We start from the raw sequence: 20563 nt of genomic DNA on the forward strand, positions 1-20563 counted from the left end.
CAGATGGTTGTTGTCTTGCAAACGTCCCCATCTGTTGACACAGGGATCGAGACGTGGCTGCACGATCCGTTACAGCAATGCGGATAAGATGCCTGTCATCTCGACTGCTAGTGATACGAGGCCGTTGGGATCAAGCACGGCATTCGGTATTACCCCCCTGAACCCACCGATTCCATATTCTGCTAACAGTCATTGGATCTCGACCAACGCGAGCAGCAATGTCGCGATATGATAAACCGCAGTGGCGATAGGCTACAAACCGAACTTTATCAAAGTCGAAAACGTGATGGTACGCATTTCTCCCCCTTACATGAAGCATCACAACAACGTTTGACCAGGCAATCCCGGTAAACTGCTGTTTGTGCATGAATAATCGGTTGGAAACTTTCCTCATGTCAGCAGGTAGTAGGTGTCGCCACCGGCGCCAACCTTGTGTGAGTGTTCTGAAAAGCTAATCATTTGCACATGATCTTCTTCCTGTAGGTTAAATTTCGCGTCTGTAACACGTCGCCTTCGTCGTGTAGCAATTTTAATGGCCAGTACTGTATGACTAACGCCTATGTTCGACGTTGACGTTCAGTAACAAGTCAGGTGGCAGCAAAAGCATTGGAGAATATACAAGCGTGTCGGGGGGGACACGGGAAACAGTACAGTCGTTATCGTAATGTGGCAATGAAGCGATTCATCTCACGTCCGAAAGAACATGAGCATTGGATTTTCAAATAAAGGATGGAAGCATTCCCGAAACGGCTAATATTTTAAACTTCGCATGTCGCTATGGTTAAAGTACGCACTGCAAAAGGGCGCTATCTAAAACCCACACCGAAGCAACTGTGACGCATCGTGGGCCATAGACTACAGGGGTGAACGACGTGTACGGACGAATATACGTGCAACTGTAGAGCAGCAATCGGCCGAATGAACCAAGAGACTACCAACGGTGTCTCCCCAACGACTGCTCACTGAACGTTGTGCGTATGGGCCTCCGCAACAGTCCCCCGTTTCATACACTCATGTTGACCGCAGTTCATCGGCGAAGGAGGCTAGAATTTACGAACCGGTACCGCAACGGAACGGCCATTGAGTGGTAACAGGTGGCCGTTTTAGCTGAATCATGTTTTATGATCCATCGGACTGATGGACGTTGGCGTGTAAGGCCTGAAACGTCTGAAAGGAAACAGGGACGTAGCATTATGGCCTGGAAAACGTTTTCATGCCATTTCCCGGCTGACCTTGTCTTTCTGAAAGGCACAGGAGATAAACACAAGTATGCATCTATCCTTGGGGACCATATCCACCCCTACATACAGTTTGTTCTTTCTCGGCAGATCGAAGCTATCGGCAGGAGAATGCAACGACTCGCACAGCTCACAGTGTACATGCGAGGTTCGAAGAACACCGGGATAAGTTTATCGTACTCCATTGACCACGGGACTCCCTTGCTTAAAACACAATTGAGCACCATCGAACGATCTCGATCGGGTTGTTTGCGACATGGATCCTCAGGCGGGAAAGATAGCGCAGCTGGCTACTGAGCTGAACTTGACATGATTTCACGTCCCAGCGGTACTTTTCTGAAAATCATTGACTCTCTTCCTGCGTGTTTCACAGCGGTCTGCGCTGTAAAAGAAGGTTCTTCATGCTTCTGTCAGTTGGTCACATTAATGAGATTGAAACTGTGTAACACGCAGCAGTGGCTAAGTTCTATTATTTGCATCAATGTACTTGCTCTATAGATGTTGTGGTAGTCAAAAATACCAAGTCAAACAGAGAACTTTATCAGTGGTTCATCGTATGACATCTGTACGTTCTGATATATAAACTACACTACTGGCCATGAAAATTGCTACACCACGAAGATGACGTGCTACGGACGCGAAATTTAACCGCCAGGAAGAAGATGCTGTCATGTGCAAATGATTAGCTTTTCAGAGCACTCACACAAGGTTGGCGCCGGTGGCGACACCTACTACCTGCTGACATGAGGAAAGTTTCAACCGATTTCTCACACACAAACAGCACTTGACCGGCGTTGCCTGGTGAAGCGTAGTTGTGACGTCTCGTGTAAGGAGGAGAAATGCGTACTATCATGTTTCCGACTTCGATAAAGGTCGGATTGTAGCCTATCGCGATTGGGTTTTATCGTATCGCGACATTGCTGCTCGCGTTGGTCGAGATCCAATGACTGTTAGCAGAATAAGGAATCGGTGGGTTCAAGAGGGTAGTACTGAACGCCGTGCTGGCTCCCAACGGCCTCGTATCACCAGCAGTCGAGATGACAGGCATCTTATCCGCACGGCTGTAACGGATCGTGCAGCCACGTCTCGACCCCTGAGTCAACAGATGGGGACTTTTGCAAGACAACAACCATCTGCACGAACAGTTCGACGACGTTTTGCAGCAGCATGGACTATCAGCTCGGAGACCATGGCGGCGCTTACCCTTGACGCTGTATCACAGACAGGAGCACTTGCGATGGTGTACTCAACAACGAACCTGGGGTGCACGAACTACAAAACGTCATTTTTTCAGGTGAATCCAAGTTCTCTTTACAGATTCATGATGGTCGCATCCGTGTTTGGCAACATCAGGTAAAGGCACATTGCAAGCGTGTATTCATCATCTCCATATTGGCGTGATTGTGTGGGGTGCCTTTGGTTACACGTCTCGGTCACCTCTTGTTCGCATTGACGGCACTTTGAACAGTGGACGTTACATTTCAGATGTGTTGCGACCCGTGGCTCTACCCTTCATTCGATCCCTGCGAAATCCTACATTTCAGCAGGATAATACATGAACGCATGTTGCTGGTCCTGTACGGGCCTTTCTGGATACGGAAAATGTTCGACTGCTGCCCTGGCCAGCACATTCTCCAGATCTCTCGCCAACTGAAAACGTCTGGTCAATGGTGGCCGTGCAACAGTCTATTCACCATATGCCAATAACTACTCTTGGTGAACTGTGGTATCGTGTTGAAGCTGCATGGGCAGCTGCACCTGTACACGCCATCCAAGCTCTGTTTGACTCAATGCCCAGGCGTATCAACGGCGTTATTACAGCCAGAGGTGGTTGTTCTAGGTACTGATTTCTCAGGATCTATGCACCCAAAATTCGTAAAAATGTAATCATATGTCAGTTGTAGTATAATATATTTGTCCAATGAATACCCGTTTATCATCTGCATTTCTTCTTGGTGTAGCAATTTTAATGGCCAGTAGTGTACTTCAGAAGTCGTGTCGGCAGATCTTCATTAAATCGTCGAATGAATTTACTGATGGCATGTTTCTTGCAACGCAGGACCATTGTGCTGGTCACCCCTTCAGCTGCACAGGCACAACGGGCTAGGTCAGCCGAGCTTCGTCTGGCATGCAGGAAGCAGACTACTTCCGAGTGCGCGCACAAGAGCAGTAGAAGCCGCCACATCTACTGACCTATTGGTGCATCCGCCGCGCAATTTTCATCACCCAATCAGTGCCCATATGGCTAGACCAACAGCTATCAGACATCCTTCAAGCGTGTATAACTGTCCCAGTCAGCAGACCCAGATCGCCATCACTACGCTACCGCCGGAATCGAAGTCGCCTTTACCACCCTGGACCATCGCACATCACGCATCGGGACTCGGTGCTCTAACTGTGGACGCTAATGCTGGAGCTCCTTGTATTGCTCGTGGGATGGGACTTTAAATCTTCTGCCTACTTTTGATGTTTAAGAGGATAGTCGTTTTCGTTTGCCAGAGACCGTTTCCTTCATTTTCAAGAATGACTTTCGTAGTTTGTTTTCAACTGGTAACGGATCACAGAACTTGCATTTGTACACATAAAATTATTCTGTCAATAAAGTGATTTGTGAATGTAAGCACTGACCTACTGTGAAATTGCCCCAACCCGGGACACTTGATTAACATTCTGACATAATGGAAAATTTGTCACTGTAAGTTCTCAAATCATTATACACTGTATGAAATAGCATGTTTGTCGCGATGAGCAATGAAATGATGTACCCAGAACAACTTTTTCTCTACTGTTTTCATTTCAGCGTCACACACAGATCACAGCTATACGCTCTTCTATTAGGGTTGTACCTAAGTTCACACTATTTTTTATTTTATTCTTTTTGCATGTCGCTATTATGATTGCCATGGGTTCAGTTATAGTCATTTTTTTTAATTTGCAGTTAACGGTTGTTATTTAAGTTTACATATTGCCGTTTTGTAATTTGAGGGTAATGAGTGCAGTTGTCGAAGCTAGGAAATGGAGTGCCAAGTGGAGAGATCGGAACATTTACAACATATCCTTCTGAGTTCAGTAGAGGGTGAGACCATCCGAGGCAGCCTGGAACATTTGAGCCTTGTGTGGGGATCATGCGATTGGACAGAGCACAGCAAGAAAATTATGTTCTCGTTTTAAGGAGGACCATTTTGACATTACTGACTCTCCACGTTATGGAAGACTTTTGGAGTTTGGTCTTTGTCTCTGGCTACGGTACACGTAACTCAAGCAAATATTTTTCCCTGTGACTCCTATTACAATGTTGTGTTGACAAGATCGTCTACCTCTGGGCATTTGCTAATGAGTAGTCATTCTGCAGTACGATACATGTAATCTGACGCTATCTCAAGCCATGGCTTGCAATAATTCTTGTTTCATCAGTTTCGTTTATGACAAGAGTCTCTTGGCTTCATCTATTGTATTGTACCATTATGTGATGTAGTAAGGCCATTACTTCTAAAGAGGATATTTTTACAAATATCTAAACCATGGTCAGAGGCTAATAAATATTTATTTGCAACTGGTTGGCTGATTTTTCAACTCCTTCAATTATACGCAGTTGCTGTTTTGCAGCGATGTTTAAGAGTTTTGCTAGCTTTCGGAGTGATCTTCCTTTTTCCAGCTTGTAGGGAAAACAAGCACGCAAACGCACAAACACTCACTCACATTCATAGGCCTGACTTCCTACATTGTGCTCAGTTGACTGCCTGCTCTTTCCTGGCTCGAGGTGAGTGTACATTGGTGAGGTGGTGTTGCAGGGTGCGGTGGGGGACGGATAGAGAAAGGTGGGTGGGAAGGAGAGGGCTAGCGGGGAAGCGTGTACAAATACATATACAACGCATAAAGCGGAAAATTTGGTATCAAAAGTCTCCAAACGTTCTTGACCGATTTACTTCAAATTTTTATAAGACAATCTAATAAATGATCAGCCTTAATTTACTCAAAATTTTTGCTGTATACTTGATAAACGTGGGACGGATATAGTGTACATATTTTTCAACATTTATGACATATATATAGAAAGGTATCTAAAAATCTGCAAACAACCGAAGACGGCTGCTCCGATTGTCTACCAAATCGTTTATGTAGATAAGGAACAGCAAAGGTCCTTTTACTTTACGTTGGGGAACGTCAGGAATCACTTCTGTTTTACTAGGGGACTTTCCATCAATTACTACGAACTGTGACCTCTGACAGGACATCACAAATCCAGTCACATAACTGAGACGATATTCCATAAGCACGCAATTTCACTACAAGCCGCCTGTGTGCTACCGCGTCAAAAGCCTTACGGAAATCCAGAAATACGGAATCGATCTGAAATCTCTTGTCATTGGCACTCAACACTTCATCTAAATAAAGAGCTAGTTGTTTCACAGGAACGATGTTTTCTAAACCCATGTTGACTGTGTGTCAATAGACCGTTTCCTTCGAGGTAATTGATAATGTTCGAACGCAATACACGTTCCAAAACACTGCTGCATATCGACGTTAATGATATGTGCCTGTAATTAAGTGGATTACGCACACTACCTTTCTTGAATATTGGTGTGACCTGTGCAACTTTCCATTCTTTCGGTACGGGTCATTCGTCGAGCGGATGGTTGTATATGATTGTTAAGGTAGGAGCAAATGCACCTGCATACTCCGAAAGGAATCACTTTTATTTAGTGCTTTAAGTTGCTTCACTACTCCGAGGATATTTACTTCTACGTTACTCATGTTGGCAGCTCTTCTCAATTCGAATTGTGGAATATTTACATCGCCTTCTTTTGTGAAGGCATTTCGGAAGTCTGTGTTTAGTAACTCTGCTTTGACAGCACTGTCTTCAATAGTATCTCGATTGTTATTGCTCAGAAAAGGCTTTGATTGTTTCTTGCCGCTAACATACTTGACATACGACCAGAATCTCTTTGGATTTTCTGCCAGGTTTCGAGACAAAGTTTCGATGTGGAAACAGTTATAAGCATCTTGTATTGAAGTTCGCTCTAAATTCGAGCTTCTGTAATAGATCGGCCATCTTGATGATTTTGCGTCTGTTTAAATTTGTCATGTTTGACTCGTTGTTTCTGCAACAGTGTTCTAACCCGTTCTGTGTACCAAGGAGGATCAGCTCCATCATTTGTTAATTTATTTGGAATAAATCTCTCAATTGCTGCCGATACTATTTCTTTGCATTTAAGCCACATATGGTCTACACTTATATTATTAATTTGGAATGAGTGAAGATTGTCTGTCAGGAAGGCGTCCTGGGAATATTTATCTGCTTTTTTGAATAGGTATATTTTTCGATAATTAGGGGATCGCAATATTCAGTGTCGCTACGACAACCCTGTGTTCACTAATCCCTGAATCGGTTTTGATGCTTGTTATTAACTCAGGATTATTTGTTGCTGAGAGGTCAAGTGTGTTTTCGCAACCGTTTACTATTCGCGTCGGCTCGTGGACTACCTGTTCGGAATAATTGTCAGAGAATGCGTTTATCACAATTTCGGATGATATTTTATGCGTACCTCCGGAAATGAACATGTATTTTCGCCAACATATCGAGAGTAAATTAAAGTCGCCACCAACTGTTGTTGTATGAGTAGGGTATGTGTTTGAAATCAAACTAAAGTTTCCTTCGACCCTTTCAGCAACTGTATCATCTGAATTGGGAGGTCGGTAAAAGGATCAAATTGTTATTCTATTCCGGTTACAAACAATGACGTCTGCCCGTACAAACTCACAGGAAGCATCTACTTCAATTTCTCGACAAGTTCAACTACTTCTGACACCAACAAACACGCCAACGCCAACCGTATTTATCCTATCTTTTCTATTAGCGCTTGGAGCTCTGGTACTTTCCCAACACAGTTACGCCAATTTACAAGTGTTACACGAATGATTCCTGTATCTACGTTGTTCCTGTATACAGCTTGCACCCTTCGTGACTGCAGCCCTTCTTGTGTTTTCCCGACACCCTCTAAGTTAAGAAACCGCCCAGTCCACGCCACACAGCCCCTGCTACCCGTGTAGCCACCTCCTACGTATGATGGACACCTGACCTATTGAACGGAACCCGAAACGCATCCAACCTCTTGCGCAAGTGGAGGAATCTGCAGCCTACACGGTCGCAGAACCGTCTGAGCCTATGATTCAGACCCTCCACTCAGCTCTGCACCAGAAGTTCTGTTGACTATGCTGCAAATGGTCAGCTCTGCTTTCATCTTGCAAGCAAGACTGGCAGCCTCTACCACTTATGTTAGCAGACCAAAACCAGAGAGAATCTCTTTTGATCTAAAGTGACACACATCATTGGTACCGACGTGAGCAACCACCTGCAGTTGGCTGCCTCACCAATGTTGTTGGTTCCCAAAAGCAATGCTGTGGGCCATATGCCGATTGTGGACTATCGAATCCTTAAGCAGAAGGTAGCTTTGAAGTCGGTGCCCTTGCCTGATTTTCACATGTGCGTTATTTGGTTTGCCGGAGCGCGCTGTCCACGGTAATGGACAGATACTTCTAGCTAAAGAATCTAAGCCTGTCAATGATTTCCGCACGGACTGGAACTTGTTTGACTTCTACGGGGTTCCATTTAGGATGGAAACCTGTGCAGCAGTCTATCTCATTTGCTGTATGCCATCTTGGTTGAACTGAAATTCTGTAGCGCATATAATTACCTCAGCAACGAGGTTGTTTATAGCAACACCTTTGGTGGATGCCTCCAGCATCTTACGCAGATATTACCCATTTTAGGAAGGCGTGAATAACTGTCGTACAAATTATGGTTAATTTGGCCCAGGCTGAGACTTCCTGGGTCATCTAGTTTCTGCCGATGGTGTTAAAATTGATAACAGGCACACCAGCGCCATTTATAGTCTTCCACCCAGTACGGCTAAGAAAATATTTGCACGGTATATACGAATGGTGTCCTCTGTCACGAAGTTCATTTCGAACTTCTGTCAACCAGCTACTTCCTTTAAGCTACTGCATCGTAAGGGAGAGGGCTTTTATTTGTCAGACACCCAGCAGTCAGTTTTTATGCGTTGAAGAAAGCTCCCAGTAACGTCTCTACGCTAGTGATTCCAGATTTTGAGCGCTCGTTTATTCTATGGACCAATGGTTCCAATTCAAGTGTTGCTGTCGTCCTATTACAAAAATTTGACAGAGATCGTTGGGCGACTGCAAGTGCGTAGTGGGCTCTGTCAGCAGCAGAGGTTAAATACTACGTACACGAGTTGGAAGCCATGGCAGTTTCATGTGGGCTGGAGAAATTTGCGTTTTACTTGCAGCGTAATAGTTTCTTATTAGCAACTAACAATGGGATGCTAAGTTGAGTACTGGCTAGGCCCAATAAACTGGCAGGATAGCACATTGGGCAGTTCGAATTTTAGCTTTCCACTTTGTAGTGTAGCATATAACTGGTTCTGACAATTAGCTAACCGATGCACTGTGTCACATGTTTACTGAGGATCAGGAGACCTTGAGTTCAAACAATTTGATGATTACTACACAAATGGAGACTCCATTGTGACTTTGTAGTTTTTTCGGAATGATAATTGTTGGTACTCTCCTTGGGTTTGCTGCCAGATCGAGAAAACGACATGACTCAGCAAACTCGAGGATAAACCAGAGATTGCATCACCTTCGGGGATCTAGAGGAAGCAGCAGGAACGAGATCAAGTGCTCAAGAGTGAGTTATCACCAAATTAATGAGACGAAAGTGGTTGTGTATAATTTTAACAAAAGACTCCTATGTTAGTGTAGATATTATGACAGGAAGTTTATGATTTGTCTCCCTAAAGAGTTAATCCCGGTGGTATTTAAATGTTTTCCTTTAGTGATGATCATTTAGGAGCCCTTAAGGCCATTATAAAGATTAAAGACCTCTTACGAGGACATCTCTAAATTCAGATGCTAGAATGTTGATCAAGCAGTGACAGGAATGTCAGCCTGCGAAGCTAAATCTCAGTTCGTGCTGTGGCTTGTTTCACTAAAGTTGGGAAGAGAGGGCAATGCAAAAAGTAGTTTGTGGGTTATTTAGTGCTGCTTCCGCACACTAGGAGTGGGGATAAGTATGTTTTAGTTGTGGTCGAAACTTCCATCTGTTTTTCTGGCTTATCCCAAGTAAGGGAATGACTACTGGTTGGACTTTGGCAAAATATGATCTTACTTTGGCCTTCCAAAAACGTTAGTCAGTGATAATGCAACAATGCAGCTATCCTAACGTCTAGAGAAATCAGGAAATTTTGTTTTGGCGGTACCGTTTCACAAATCATTCCCATCCCACATGTAACATTACAGGACATATTGGGACATATTGAAGTATTCGATACTGTAGACTTTTAGGGGATGTCGATACAGATATGCAAAATGTAAAGGGAAACTTTGGTGATGTTTAAATATTGTACTGTGTCAATATTAGGACATTTTGCACAGAAAGAACAAAAATAGAATTAATGTAAATATATATTAGTGTTAGTAACCTATTTTCATTCAATTTTGTAATTATATTTCATTTTGTAAAAGAAAGACTCACTGTTTGCTGTAGCTCTGATTAACTGTATAAATTATCAGTTTTGAGCTAAATTATTTCGTATAATATGGACAAGATACTTTTAAAAACTCACCAGCTAAAGAGAAAGTCTGTAAATGAACGTTTAATGCATACTTCTGGAACTTTCTATGGAGAAATTCTATATTATGATCGCAAAAATACGAAAACTTGTGAAAACTGTTTCATAACCTAATTTCGAAAGACGATTTGTATCAAGAAATATTGCTAAAAAGATTTATTTACGTTTTGAAACACGATTTATATCATTTAACATATAAATAGTTGTTCTAAATCACTCAAGAAATATCCAGAATCAAATATCAAGATATTTCTGGAAACATCGGTACAAATCTGGCGAAGGTTATCCAGAAGCTGGTAGAAAAATGTTATAAAATCTATTTGGAAATTATGCTTGTAAGAATTTATTTGTACTGATCCTTTTACTTACTTTAATCTGTACTAAAATTCTGTAATGTCTAATTTAGTTTTAAGTCGTGAATTGCTATCGTATTGTAAACAAAACATTGTCAAAGACTCTCATTGTTTGGAAAGATATTAATACACCTTGGAGTTGTCAGTTGCCAGTTCGGATATGCAGTGCGGTTAGCTCTGAGAGTCAGTTGTTGAGTCTGTGAAGTCTGTCAGTGCTGTTTGTAAATAAACGTCTGTAATGAAGAATTACTTGTTGTCGTCAATATGAACTGAAGACCTTTTGCACGAAGGAGACACCTCCTAATGCAACGTTTTAATTTGGTTGAGGAAGCTGGGATCGCTATAAGTGCAAACAAATTGAAGTGGAACGTTTTAATTTGGTGTTGAGGAGCTGAAATGTTATACACACTATCCTCAATCTTTGCTTGCAGAACGTGTTAATAAAACCCTGAAATCAGCTGTGATAATGTGTGATAGCCAATCGCAGAGTATCTGGGATAAATCTATTAGTTGGCTTAATTTTGCTTTAAATTCCGGTTTGCACGATGTGCATAAGACCACCCCTTCTAAATTAATGTTTGCCTCCCCGATTAACTTTCCGCTAACAAACTTTTGGCCCATCAATGACCTCTTACACGAGGTAATTGTTCCGGATACCATTAAGAGTAATTGGAGTAAGGCGATTAATAGCGTTCGGTTTGCACACAGGCTTGGGCCGTCACGAATGTGACGACCGTAGGCGGCCTGCCTTGTTAAGGATTGGGGATTTATTTCTCGTACAGAATTGTTAGGCCCACAGCAAGGGAGCAGACACAGTTTATGCCAAACTCTTGGCGCGTTTTGTTGATCTGTGTCAAATTATAAAGATGTTGACACCGGTTAACTCCTAGTTAAAAATTTAGCTATCTGTAGACTCCATGGGCTAGTCAGATGAAGGCTGGTAAATTTTCTGACGACTGTGAAGCTCTGTGACTGCGGAGCGCGATAAAAAAAAAAGAATAGGGTAAGGCAAAGATACTATTTCCAAATTTCCTTCTCCCTTTCCCCTCCGCTCATATATTTGACTTCTATGGTGGACGGAATGAGTCGTGCGGTGCTTCTGCATGTAATCAGAAGCAGGATTCAATCACACTGCCTGTAGCTAAGCAACGGTCTGCTTGTTATCCCACTAGAGACACGAGCGCGATGTGCCGCGTCGACTTAATGCCATCTCGGCCCAGCACGGCATCAGTTGTTCCGACCAGTAATTGGAGGATGGCTATCCAACGGCAGAAGCTGCCAGTTATGTGGGTCACGAACTCTGCAAGCAACTGCCAGAGCTGAATAGCAGTTTGAGCGCTAGTCTGCAATGCCAATGTGTCAGTTTAGACGGTGGAGAAGATAGCGCTCAAACCTGGAGGAAGATGGCATTACTATTACGTCTGCTGTTGGCTATCTGCAGGAAATGAATACAAATTGTAATGGCTGAGGCATAAGTTCTTGCTAGGTAAGCTTCGTAATGAGCCTAGTTGTAGCTATCCGTTGTGCCGTCGGGGTCTTTATACCTATGCTTCAGTTGACCGCAGTGCTGCTAAGAAGCTTCGTCAGTGCTTACATTCGTAAAACTGTATTGCTTCCCGTTTATTGTTATTTATTGTCTTTGTGATCTGTGATAATTCAAGACTGTTGTGAGTTGTACCTCGAATGTGTAGTCGACATGAAGGGAAATTCAATTTTCATATCTTAATTAAAGCCGTGTGCGCATTCTGGTTCACATTATTTTTATCCATATTTTCATGAATTTTAAAAAGGAAAGCTATGTAGATTGTTGGGAATTCGTCTCTGTTTATTTTGCAGGTATTCCTGTTTATTCCTTTTTATTGGATTTGTCATGAACTGTGAAGCTGTTCCCGGCGGAGGTTCGAGTCCTCCCTCGGGAATGTGTGTGTGTGTTTGTCTTTAGGATAATTTAGGTTAAGTAGTGTGTAAGCTTAGGGACTGCTGACCTTAGCAGTTAAGTCCCATAAGATTTCACACACATTTTGTTTATGAATTTGAGCCTGATTTGTAATTTAGAATAATTATTTGGGTTGACCAAGATAAGCAGGTTAAAATACTCGTATACTGCTGTTAGCTGACGCCAGCTGGGCGTTTGTTCTTTAATCGTTGCCCATGTATTTTATGATGTCCTGAAATATTTCCCTTTGCCAGGTCCGAGCTGACAACAAAATGTCCGTTCATGTTAGTTTATGGATCCACAACATCTGCTAATGGTATTGTTTTCTATCTTTTTAGTTAATATTTTGCTTGTTAGTTTATGTTAAAACTGAACCACCGGATGAAGGTAAAGCTTAATTTTTTTTTGTGTGCCCATCCTTTTCACAGGAGGTCTACATCTACTTTCATACTCCGCTAGCCATCAAGCGGTGTGTGGCGGAGGCCACAATTCGGGCCCAAGTCATATTCCCCCAACCTTCTGTTCCACTCGCGGATCGCACAAGGGAAAAACGACTGTCTGAACGCCTCACTAAGAGCTCTAATTTCACTTCTCACTTATCTTTGAACGGTGATCATTGTGCGACTTGAAAATTGGTGATAATAATGCATTCTCTACATCCTCGAGGAAGAACGGATTTCGGAATTTAGTGTGTGTGTGAAATCTTATGGGACTTAACTGCTAAGGTCATCAGTCCCGAAACTTACACACTACTTAACCCAAATTATCCTAAGGACAAATACAGACACCCATGCCCTAAGGAGGACTCGAATCTTCGCCGGAACCAGCCGCACAGTCCATGACTGCAGCGCCTGAGACCGCTCGGGTAATCCCGCGCGGCTCGGAATTTAGTGAGCAGCCCTTTCCGTTTAGCGCGTTGTCTATCTGCAAGTGTATCCCACTTCAAACTTTCTGTGAGACGTGTAACGCTCTTGGGAACGACGGCCGATTACTATTGAAACGCCTTCAGCCATCCTTATGATTTTGTCTATTTTTTAGCTAGCAGCTTCGGCGCTGCAGTGCGCCTTCTTCAGGCTCTAGTTGATGCTGAAAGGTTTGACACTATCCCTATATATATCGCATCAGTGGCCAACATACTGGTTACGCAATCTGAAAACTTTGGTGTCAGCACTGCAACCATCAATTATCAACTGAGTTGGCAAAGCATCACCCTTCCATTGAATTGCCACAGCGCATACAGTATTCATCTTCCTGTATCGCTCGTTTCCAGTCATCCATTGTTCAGCGGCACCACCTCAAGCGTCGCTTGGCACTGGCCACAGAAATGTGCAGCTTATGAAGAGGTGCTCGATCACAGTAGTCCATTTTTTAAAAATCCCTATACACATTTGTTTTGTTAGGTGGACTGTTGGAACCAGTTGGGACTCCGATGTTTTTACAACCACTCTCTGCAGTGCTCGAGGCTCTTCGTAAGTCAGCACTTGAGGACTATGTGGTCTTCATTTGGCAGTGGTTTTTAATTCGCTTTCCCACTTCAATATGACGTCACCAAGAAACGATACGAGCAGCGTTAGAATGGCTGAAACGTGGCTAATGGATTTGTTATTCAGCTGTCATCCAACGAGTAGTTCAGTTCGAAGTCATTTTCTCACCGACCCAGTCTACTGTTACTGCGTCTCTACTGACAACACAATATCCGTCGTCTTCTTTTCTGCTGGCTGGTCAGCCTCTCGTGGCGTCTACTGGTTGATTCTACACCGCATAAGTCAGTCCGGATACGTTTGGTCAGACAGTGTATTATAGACGATTTTAACATATTTTCCATTAGGTCGAATAGTTGCTGCAAACACAAAAACTGCAATTAAAATATATTTTATTGAGAGCATTATTTAATATACCAGTTTTTTACTTTTCACCTTCTCATTTCTGTGTAGAAGTGTCTAGGAAATCCGCTTAAACCCATATGTAAAAAAAAAAAGACCATTTTCGACTTTTAAAATCTGTTTCGTTTCTTCCTCTCTAGAAGGGGTTCTATGGAGTATGAAGTCGAGGACAGAATTATAACTGAAATATTTAGGTAATGGTAGAAAACTAAATAAGTGCGGCGAAGTTGTTAGAGGAAGGGTAAGTGGTACAGTATGACTGTACCCAGCATATACACTGACGAAAACAATAGCAACACCGAATTGTGCCAGATAAAGGAAAATTGGTAGACGTACTTCTACATCTTAAAGTCGATGTCAACTAAAATTTTGCGTCAGTCGGATAAGCGCGGCTCCAGTAGCGACACTACGAGGATGCAAGTCAGGTTTGCTCTAATACACGATGTGCGGCCGTGAGAGTTGGTTGCCTTAGGAGTGGACTTGGCAAGTTAATGATCATCTAGAATGCCTTTAAGGTCACTAAGAAGCCATTATCAACAACTCACTGAGTTTGAGCGAGCTCGTGTAATAAGGCTAAAAGATGCTCGTGGTTCCCGTGCGATATTGCACAAAGATTTGGCAGGAACCAGCCAGTGTGTATGATTGCTGGCAGCCGTGGCCACGAAAATTTACAGTCGCAAGAAGACCGGGCTCCGGACGGCCACGTGGCATTACCAAGTGAGGATCCCATCGTGTTCGGCGTGTGGCTTCGGCGCATCGTACTGCGGTAGCCATTTGAGCGGCAGTTGGCACCACAAGGAGACACCTAACTGTTATGGGTGATTTTCTTAAAAGACAGCGTCGGGTTAGACAACCTGTAGAGTTCATTCCGTTGATCCCCATTTTCGATTTCAGCGGTGTCAAGCGAGAGCTCGTTGGAGGGCAGAGTGGAGATCTGTGGTGTTTTCTCACGAAAGCTGCTGGTGCCTCGGTGACAGTGATGGCCGTGTGTTGATTAGGAGGAGATCAGCTGAGGACATGCAACGAACCAGTCTGCGTGATATACATACTGGACCTACACCTGGAGTTGTGGTCTGGGATGCGATTTCGGATGGCAGCAAGAGCTTTCTCGTGGTTCACATGCAACCTTTTGTGCCCTACATCCTGCAAGCCACTCCAAGCGCCTTGGAGGTTGCAAAGTACTGGGCATATATATATATATATATATATATATATATATATATATATATATATATATATATATATATATATATATATATATATATATATATATATATACGTCTTACAAAAAGGTACGGCCAAACTTTCAGGAAACATTCCTCACACACAAAGAAAGAAAATATGTTATGTGGACATGTGTCCGGACACGCCAACTTTCCATGTTAGAGCTCATTTTATTACTTCTCTTAAAATCACATTAATCATGGAAAGGAAACACACAGCAACAGAACGTACCAGCGTGACTTCAAACACTTTGTTACAGGAAATGTTCAAAATGTTCTCCATTAGCGAGGATACATGCATCCACCCTCCGTCGCATGGAATCCCTGATGCACTGATGCAACCCTGGAGAATGGCGTATTGTATCACAGACGTCCACAATACGAGCACGAAGAGTCTCTACATTTGGTACCGGGGTTGCATTGACAAGAGCTTTTAAATGCCCCCATAAATGAAAGTCAAGAGGGTTGAGGTCAGGAGAGCGTGGAGGCCATGAAATTGGTCCGCCTCTACCAATCCATCGGTCACCGAATCTGTTGTTGAGAAGCGTACGAACACTTCGACTGAAATGTGCAGGAGCTCCATCGCGCTTGAACCACATGTTGTGTCGTACTTGTAAAGGCACATGTTCTAGCAGCACAGGTAGAGTATCCCGTATGAAATCATGATAACGTGCTCCATTGAGCGTAGGTGGAACGAAACTAAAGTGAGCTCTAACATGGAAATTAAGCGTTTCCCGGCACATGTCCACATAACATCTTTCCTTTATTTGTGTGTGAAGAATGTTTTCTGAATGTTTGGCCATACCTTTTTGTAGCACCCCATATATAAGTATGGCTACTGTAAATTTGTATGTTTCTGATTCGAGAATAATAAGTGCAATCTGCCTTGAAATTGGTACGTCAGTCTCGTAAGTCGACCTGTTGTGCTGCCATTCATGAACAGCATCCCGGGGGGGGGAGGTGTTTTACAACACGATAACAGTCACCCACAAACCGCTGTTGTAACCCAACATACTCTACACAGCGCCACCGTGTAGCCATGGTCTGCTCGATCACCAGATCTGTTTCCAATTGAGGGCATACGGAATATCATCGGACGACATCTCCAGTGTCATACACAAACAACATTAACCGTTCTTGTACTGACTGACGAATTGAACAGTCATGGAGCTCCATCCCGCAACCTGGCATGCGGCCTCTGTATAACACGATTAATGCACATTTGCATTCTTGTACTCAATATTCTGGAGATAGCATCGGTTGTAATGGCTTATCTCACGCTTACATTAACCTACGCCGTATTAATCACAGTGCAATGTTCCTCACTTACATATGTTCCTAGAGAAATATATTACCGAAATTTCAAAGATCTACATTTGTTTTTTGTGTTGTGTTATTTTTCAGCCAGTGTATTTAGTGAGACTCCCAAATGTTCTTATTCTACACGAGACTGTTGAGAGATCACTGATAGGTACTCACGTTCTCGGGGAACCACGGCGTGACGAAGGGCATCTGGAAGGTGTTGCTGTAGGAGTGCAGCGTGTCGAACGAGTCGGGGCTCACGGCGCCCACCAGCGAGAACACACCGCGGGAGAACTGCCCGCAGACTGCAACAAAAACACAAGAGCTCCCTTTATGGAGAGGCAGACACTGCCTTCATCTAAGGAAAATACAAGTACGTCATTTCAGGCTCTGATCGCTATTTTTTATTTTCAATGACCGGTTTCAGGCTAGCTGCCCGTCTTCAGATCATATATTGCAGTTACAGAGTAATTTGTCAGTACAGAACTGTCGGTACACGGACCGATAGTTCTGTACTGACAAGTTACTCTGTAACTGCAATATACGACCTGAAGATGGGCAGCTAGCCTGAAAGCGGTTAGTGAACGGATAGTTCTGTACTGACAAGTTACTCTGTACTGGCAAGTTATTCTGTAACTGCAATATATGATCTGAAGATGGGCGGCTAGCCTGAAACCGGTCACTGAAAAGAAAATAGCTATCAATGACTGATATTCCATATTTTTATTTAAAGAACGATCGCGGAAATCCAATTTAAGACATCATGTTCAGTTTTGATAAGGAAAATACATTGAAGTGCCAAAGAAACTGATATAGGCATGAGTACTCAAATACAGAGATACGTAAACTGGCAGAATACGATGCTGCGGTCGGCAACGCTTATATAAGACAACACGTGTCTGGTGCAGTTGTTGGATCGGTTACTGCTGCTACAATGGTAGGTTATCAAGATGTAAGTGAGTTTGAAGGTGGTGTTACAGTCGGCGCTCGAGCGATAGGACACAGCATCTCCTAGGTAGCGAGAAGTGAATATTTTTTTCCGTACGAGCATTTCACGAGTGTACCGTGAGTATAAGGAATCCAGTAAAACATCAAATCTGCAACATCGCTGCGGCCAGAAAAAGTATCCTACAAGAAAAAGAGTAACGACTGAAGAGAAACGTTCAACGTGACAGAAGTGCAACCCATCCGTAAATTGATGCAGATTTCAATGCTGGGGCATTATCAGCGTGCGAACCATTCCACAAAACATCATCGATTTGGGTTTCCGTACCTGAACGACCACTCGTCTACCCATGATTATTGCACGATACAAAGCTTCATGTCTCGCCTGAGCCCAGCAACACTGACATTGGACTGTTTATGATTATAACATGTGCCTGGTCGGACGAGTCTCGTTTAAAATTGCATCGAGCGGATGGACTTGTACGGGTATGGAGAGAACCTCATGAATCCATGGACCCTGCATGTTACTAGGGGACTGTTTAAGCAGGTGGGGGCTTTGTAATGCTGTGGGGCGTGTGCAGCTGGAGTTATATGGGACCCCTGATGCATCTAGATACGACTCTTACAGGTGACACGTACGTAAGCAATCTGTGTGATAACCTGCATCCATTCATGTCCATTCTGACGGACTTGGGCAAATCCAGCAGGACAATGCGACGCCCCATATGTCCAGAATTGCTGCACAGTGGCTCCAGGAACACTCTTCTGACATTAAACCCTCCCGCTGGCCACCTAACGCTCCAGACACGAACATTATTGATCATATCTGGGATGCCTTGTAAAGAGCCATTCAGAAGACATCTTCACCCCATCGTGCTCTTGGGGATTTTTGGATAGCCTTGTAGGTTCCATGGTGTTAATTCCCTCTAGCACTACTTCACACATTAGTCCACTCCATGGCACGTAGTATTGCGGCAGTTTTGTGTGCTCGCGGGTGATCTGCACTATATTAGGCAGGTGTAATAGTTTCTTTGGTTCTTCAGTGTACTAAAGCATCACTTTCTGGCCGGTCGCTTTGGAATTCGTATAGTCTACTGCATATTGTTGTGGTCTTCATCCCGAAGACTCATTTCACGCCACTCGTAAGCCTTGTCTTCTCTGTAAAAATGTTTTTATTTATGTGTGACTACATTAACACGAGTCTCCTTACTTCGTGCTTTGGTATCCCTCTACCAGCCCCCCAGTCTCCGTTCTCCACATCACGCTTCCATTATCAACTGACAATTCCATTAAACTTCAGAAAGTGTCATATCAACCAATCCCGTCTTCATCTAATTTCTTTTTTCCCCAGTTCGATTCAGCACCTACTCATTAGTTATTCGAGACCCCCATACAATCTTCAGCATTTGTCCGCAGCATTGTTGTGGATTCATAGCCTACAGAGGCGAATCAATTATATGAATGTGTTGTGCACATGTCCGAGAGAACAGAAGCCACGGGTTGGTATAAACATACAAGGCCGTTTACTGAACAATAAACGACCGTGGCATCACGCCACCGTTCTGTTCACTGCCGACTTCAGCCCATTGGTGCTGTAGAGCTGATGAGGGCCAGCATGAAGACTAAATCCTTCAATCTCTTTGAAATAAATGCATATTTGCGATCTTGGCTGTTTCATTAACTGATAATTTGCAATATATAGCTGTGTTATCTCCAATCATGTTATCTAAAATTACAATTTCCTCACGTTCTCCCTACACCCATAAGGTACAGATCAATGTTTAAGTAGGAAGTGCATTCTTACTTACTGTTCAGAAAGGTTCCGTGTCGTGCTTTGTCGCATTTGTTTACCTGACCTTATCCTAATTTCGATTTTCAATAAATTTCTCACATACTGAAAAAGTAAGTGGATGAGTGAATTATTACTTACAGGTCATGCTCATCGCATTCGGTTGTGCCTACCCACTACTATAATGATCAAAAATTTGCGTGCACAGTTGTTATTGTTAGTAGTGTAGTTAGCATTATTTGTAATGTTAATTTCATTTGGAGTTCCACAACTTAACAATTTATTATTCTGGCTTTATTCTGAGGAGCTTATGTTTGTGTGTATATATTAATTTACGGATTTTCGTTGCCTAATTGAATAAATATTGAATAAAAATAAGCAATTTTTTCTTTTCCTTGTGTATGTCGAAGTAGACACCGACGACATGCGAAAATTTGTAGTCTTTTACGAAGTGTTGTGTCGGCAACTGTGGGAATCAGCCCCGGCACAAACAAGGAAGGAGAAAGTTGCGATGGCTGGTGGCAGGAATCCAATATCATCTGTACAAAACTTGATGATTAATGGAACACATTGTTTATAAAAAAATATAACTAAGCTTGAGGTGCTGCTTGTGCCTCCTACAAGCAGTTACTGTTCATTATTACTACTCGAAGAATGCAGACTTAGTATCGTCTTGATGTTGCTCAGTACTGATTCTCTCGACGTCTGTTACCGAACTGGGTCGGTCAGCAGTGGGCGGCTGGTTATATCAGCGCTGGCGGGGTATGCTGAACTCTGTCTTCCTGGAGGTGGGTTGCTGCCTGCTCTTTGCATTGGCATGCTGGACAGCGCCTTCTTGATGCCCTTTCGCGTCACTCCACTGGTTGGTGTGCAGTCGACGGTTTAGGAGTGCACACGAAGTACCATCATTTCTAAGCTGTATCTTATTCGAACTTGTGGACTGCTGTAACTTCCTAACTTCAAAACAAATTCCATATTGCAATTCCTGTGTCGTTAAGATAAGCAATACAGTGTTCCAGAGGACATGCGACCTTCTGGAAATCACGGGCATTGCAATATCATATTTATCCATCAATACCATGCAGCGACTTTGACTTAAAATGTCCTCTTTCGTACGGGAATAACATAACTGCGACGCAGGTACGACTACATATGGCAGTTTTGATGTGGTCGACGGTTACGCACGGATAGCCAAAGCGACAGTCTACTGGTAGCTGTGACACGAGGCGGACGTGTTCGGCGC

The 20563-nt window shown here is 43.3% G+C and overlaps 1 protein-coding gene across 2 annotated transcripts in view; it reads right to left on the reverse strand.

Annotated features, from left to right (window-relative positions):
* Positions 1-20563, reverse strand: part of LOC126267159 (glutamate receptor 1-like) — a 1368697-nt gene that overhangs the window by 721735 nt on the left and 626399 nt on the right. For both annotated transcript variants that reach the window (XM_049972106.1, XM_049972105.1), the window contains exon 3: positions 16764-16891. In XM_049972106.1, coding sequence (XP_049828063.1) covers positions 16764-16891 — 128 coding nt within the window. The remainder of the gene's footprint in view (positions 1-16763; positions 16892-20563) is intronic.

Source organism: Schistocerca gregaria, chromosome 4 (genome assembly GCF_023897955.1).
Source record: "Schistocerca gregaria isolate iqSchGreg1 chromosome 4, iqSchGreg1.2, whole genome shotgun sequence".
Lineage (NCBI taxonomy): Eukaryota > Metazoa > Arthropoda > Insecta > Orthoptera > Acrididae > Schistocerca > Schistocerca gregaria.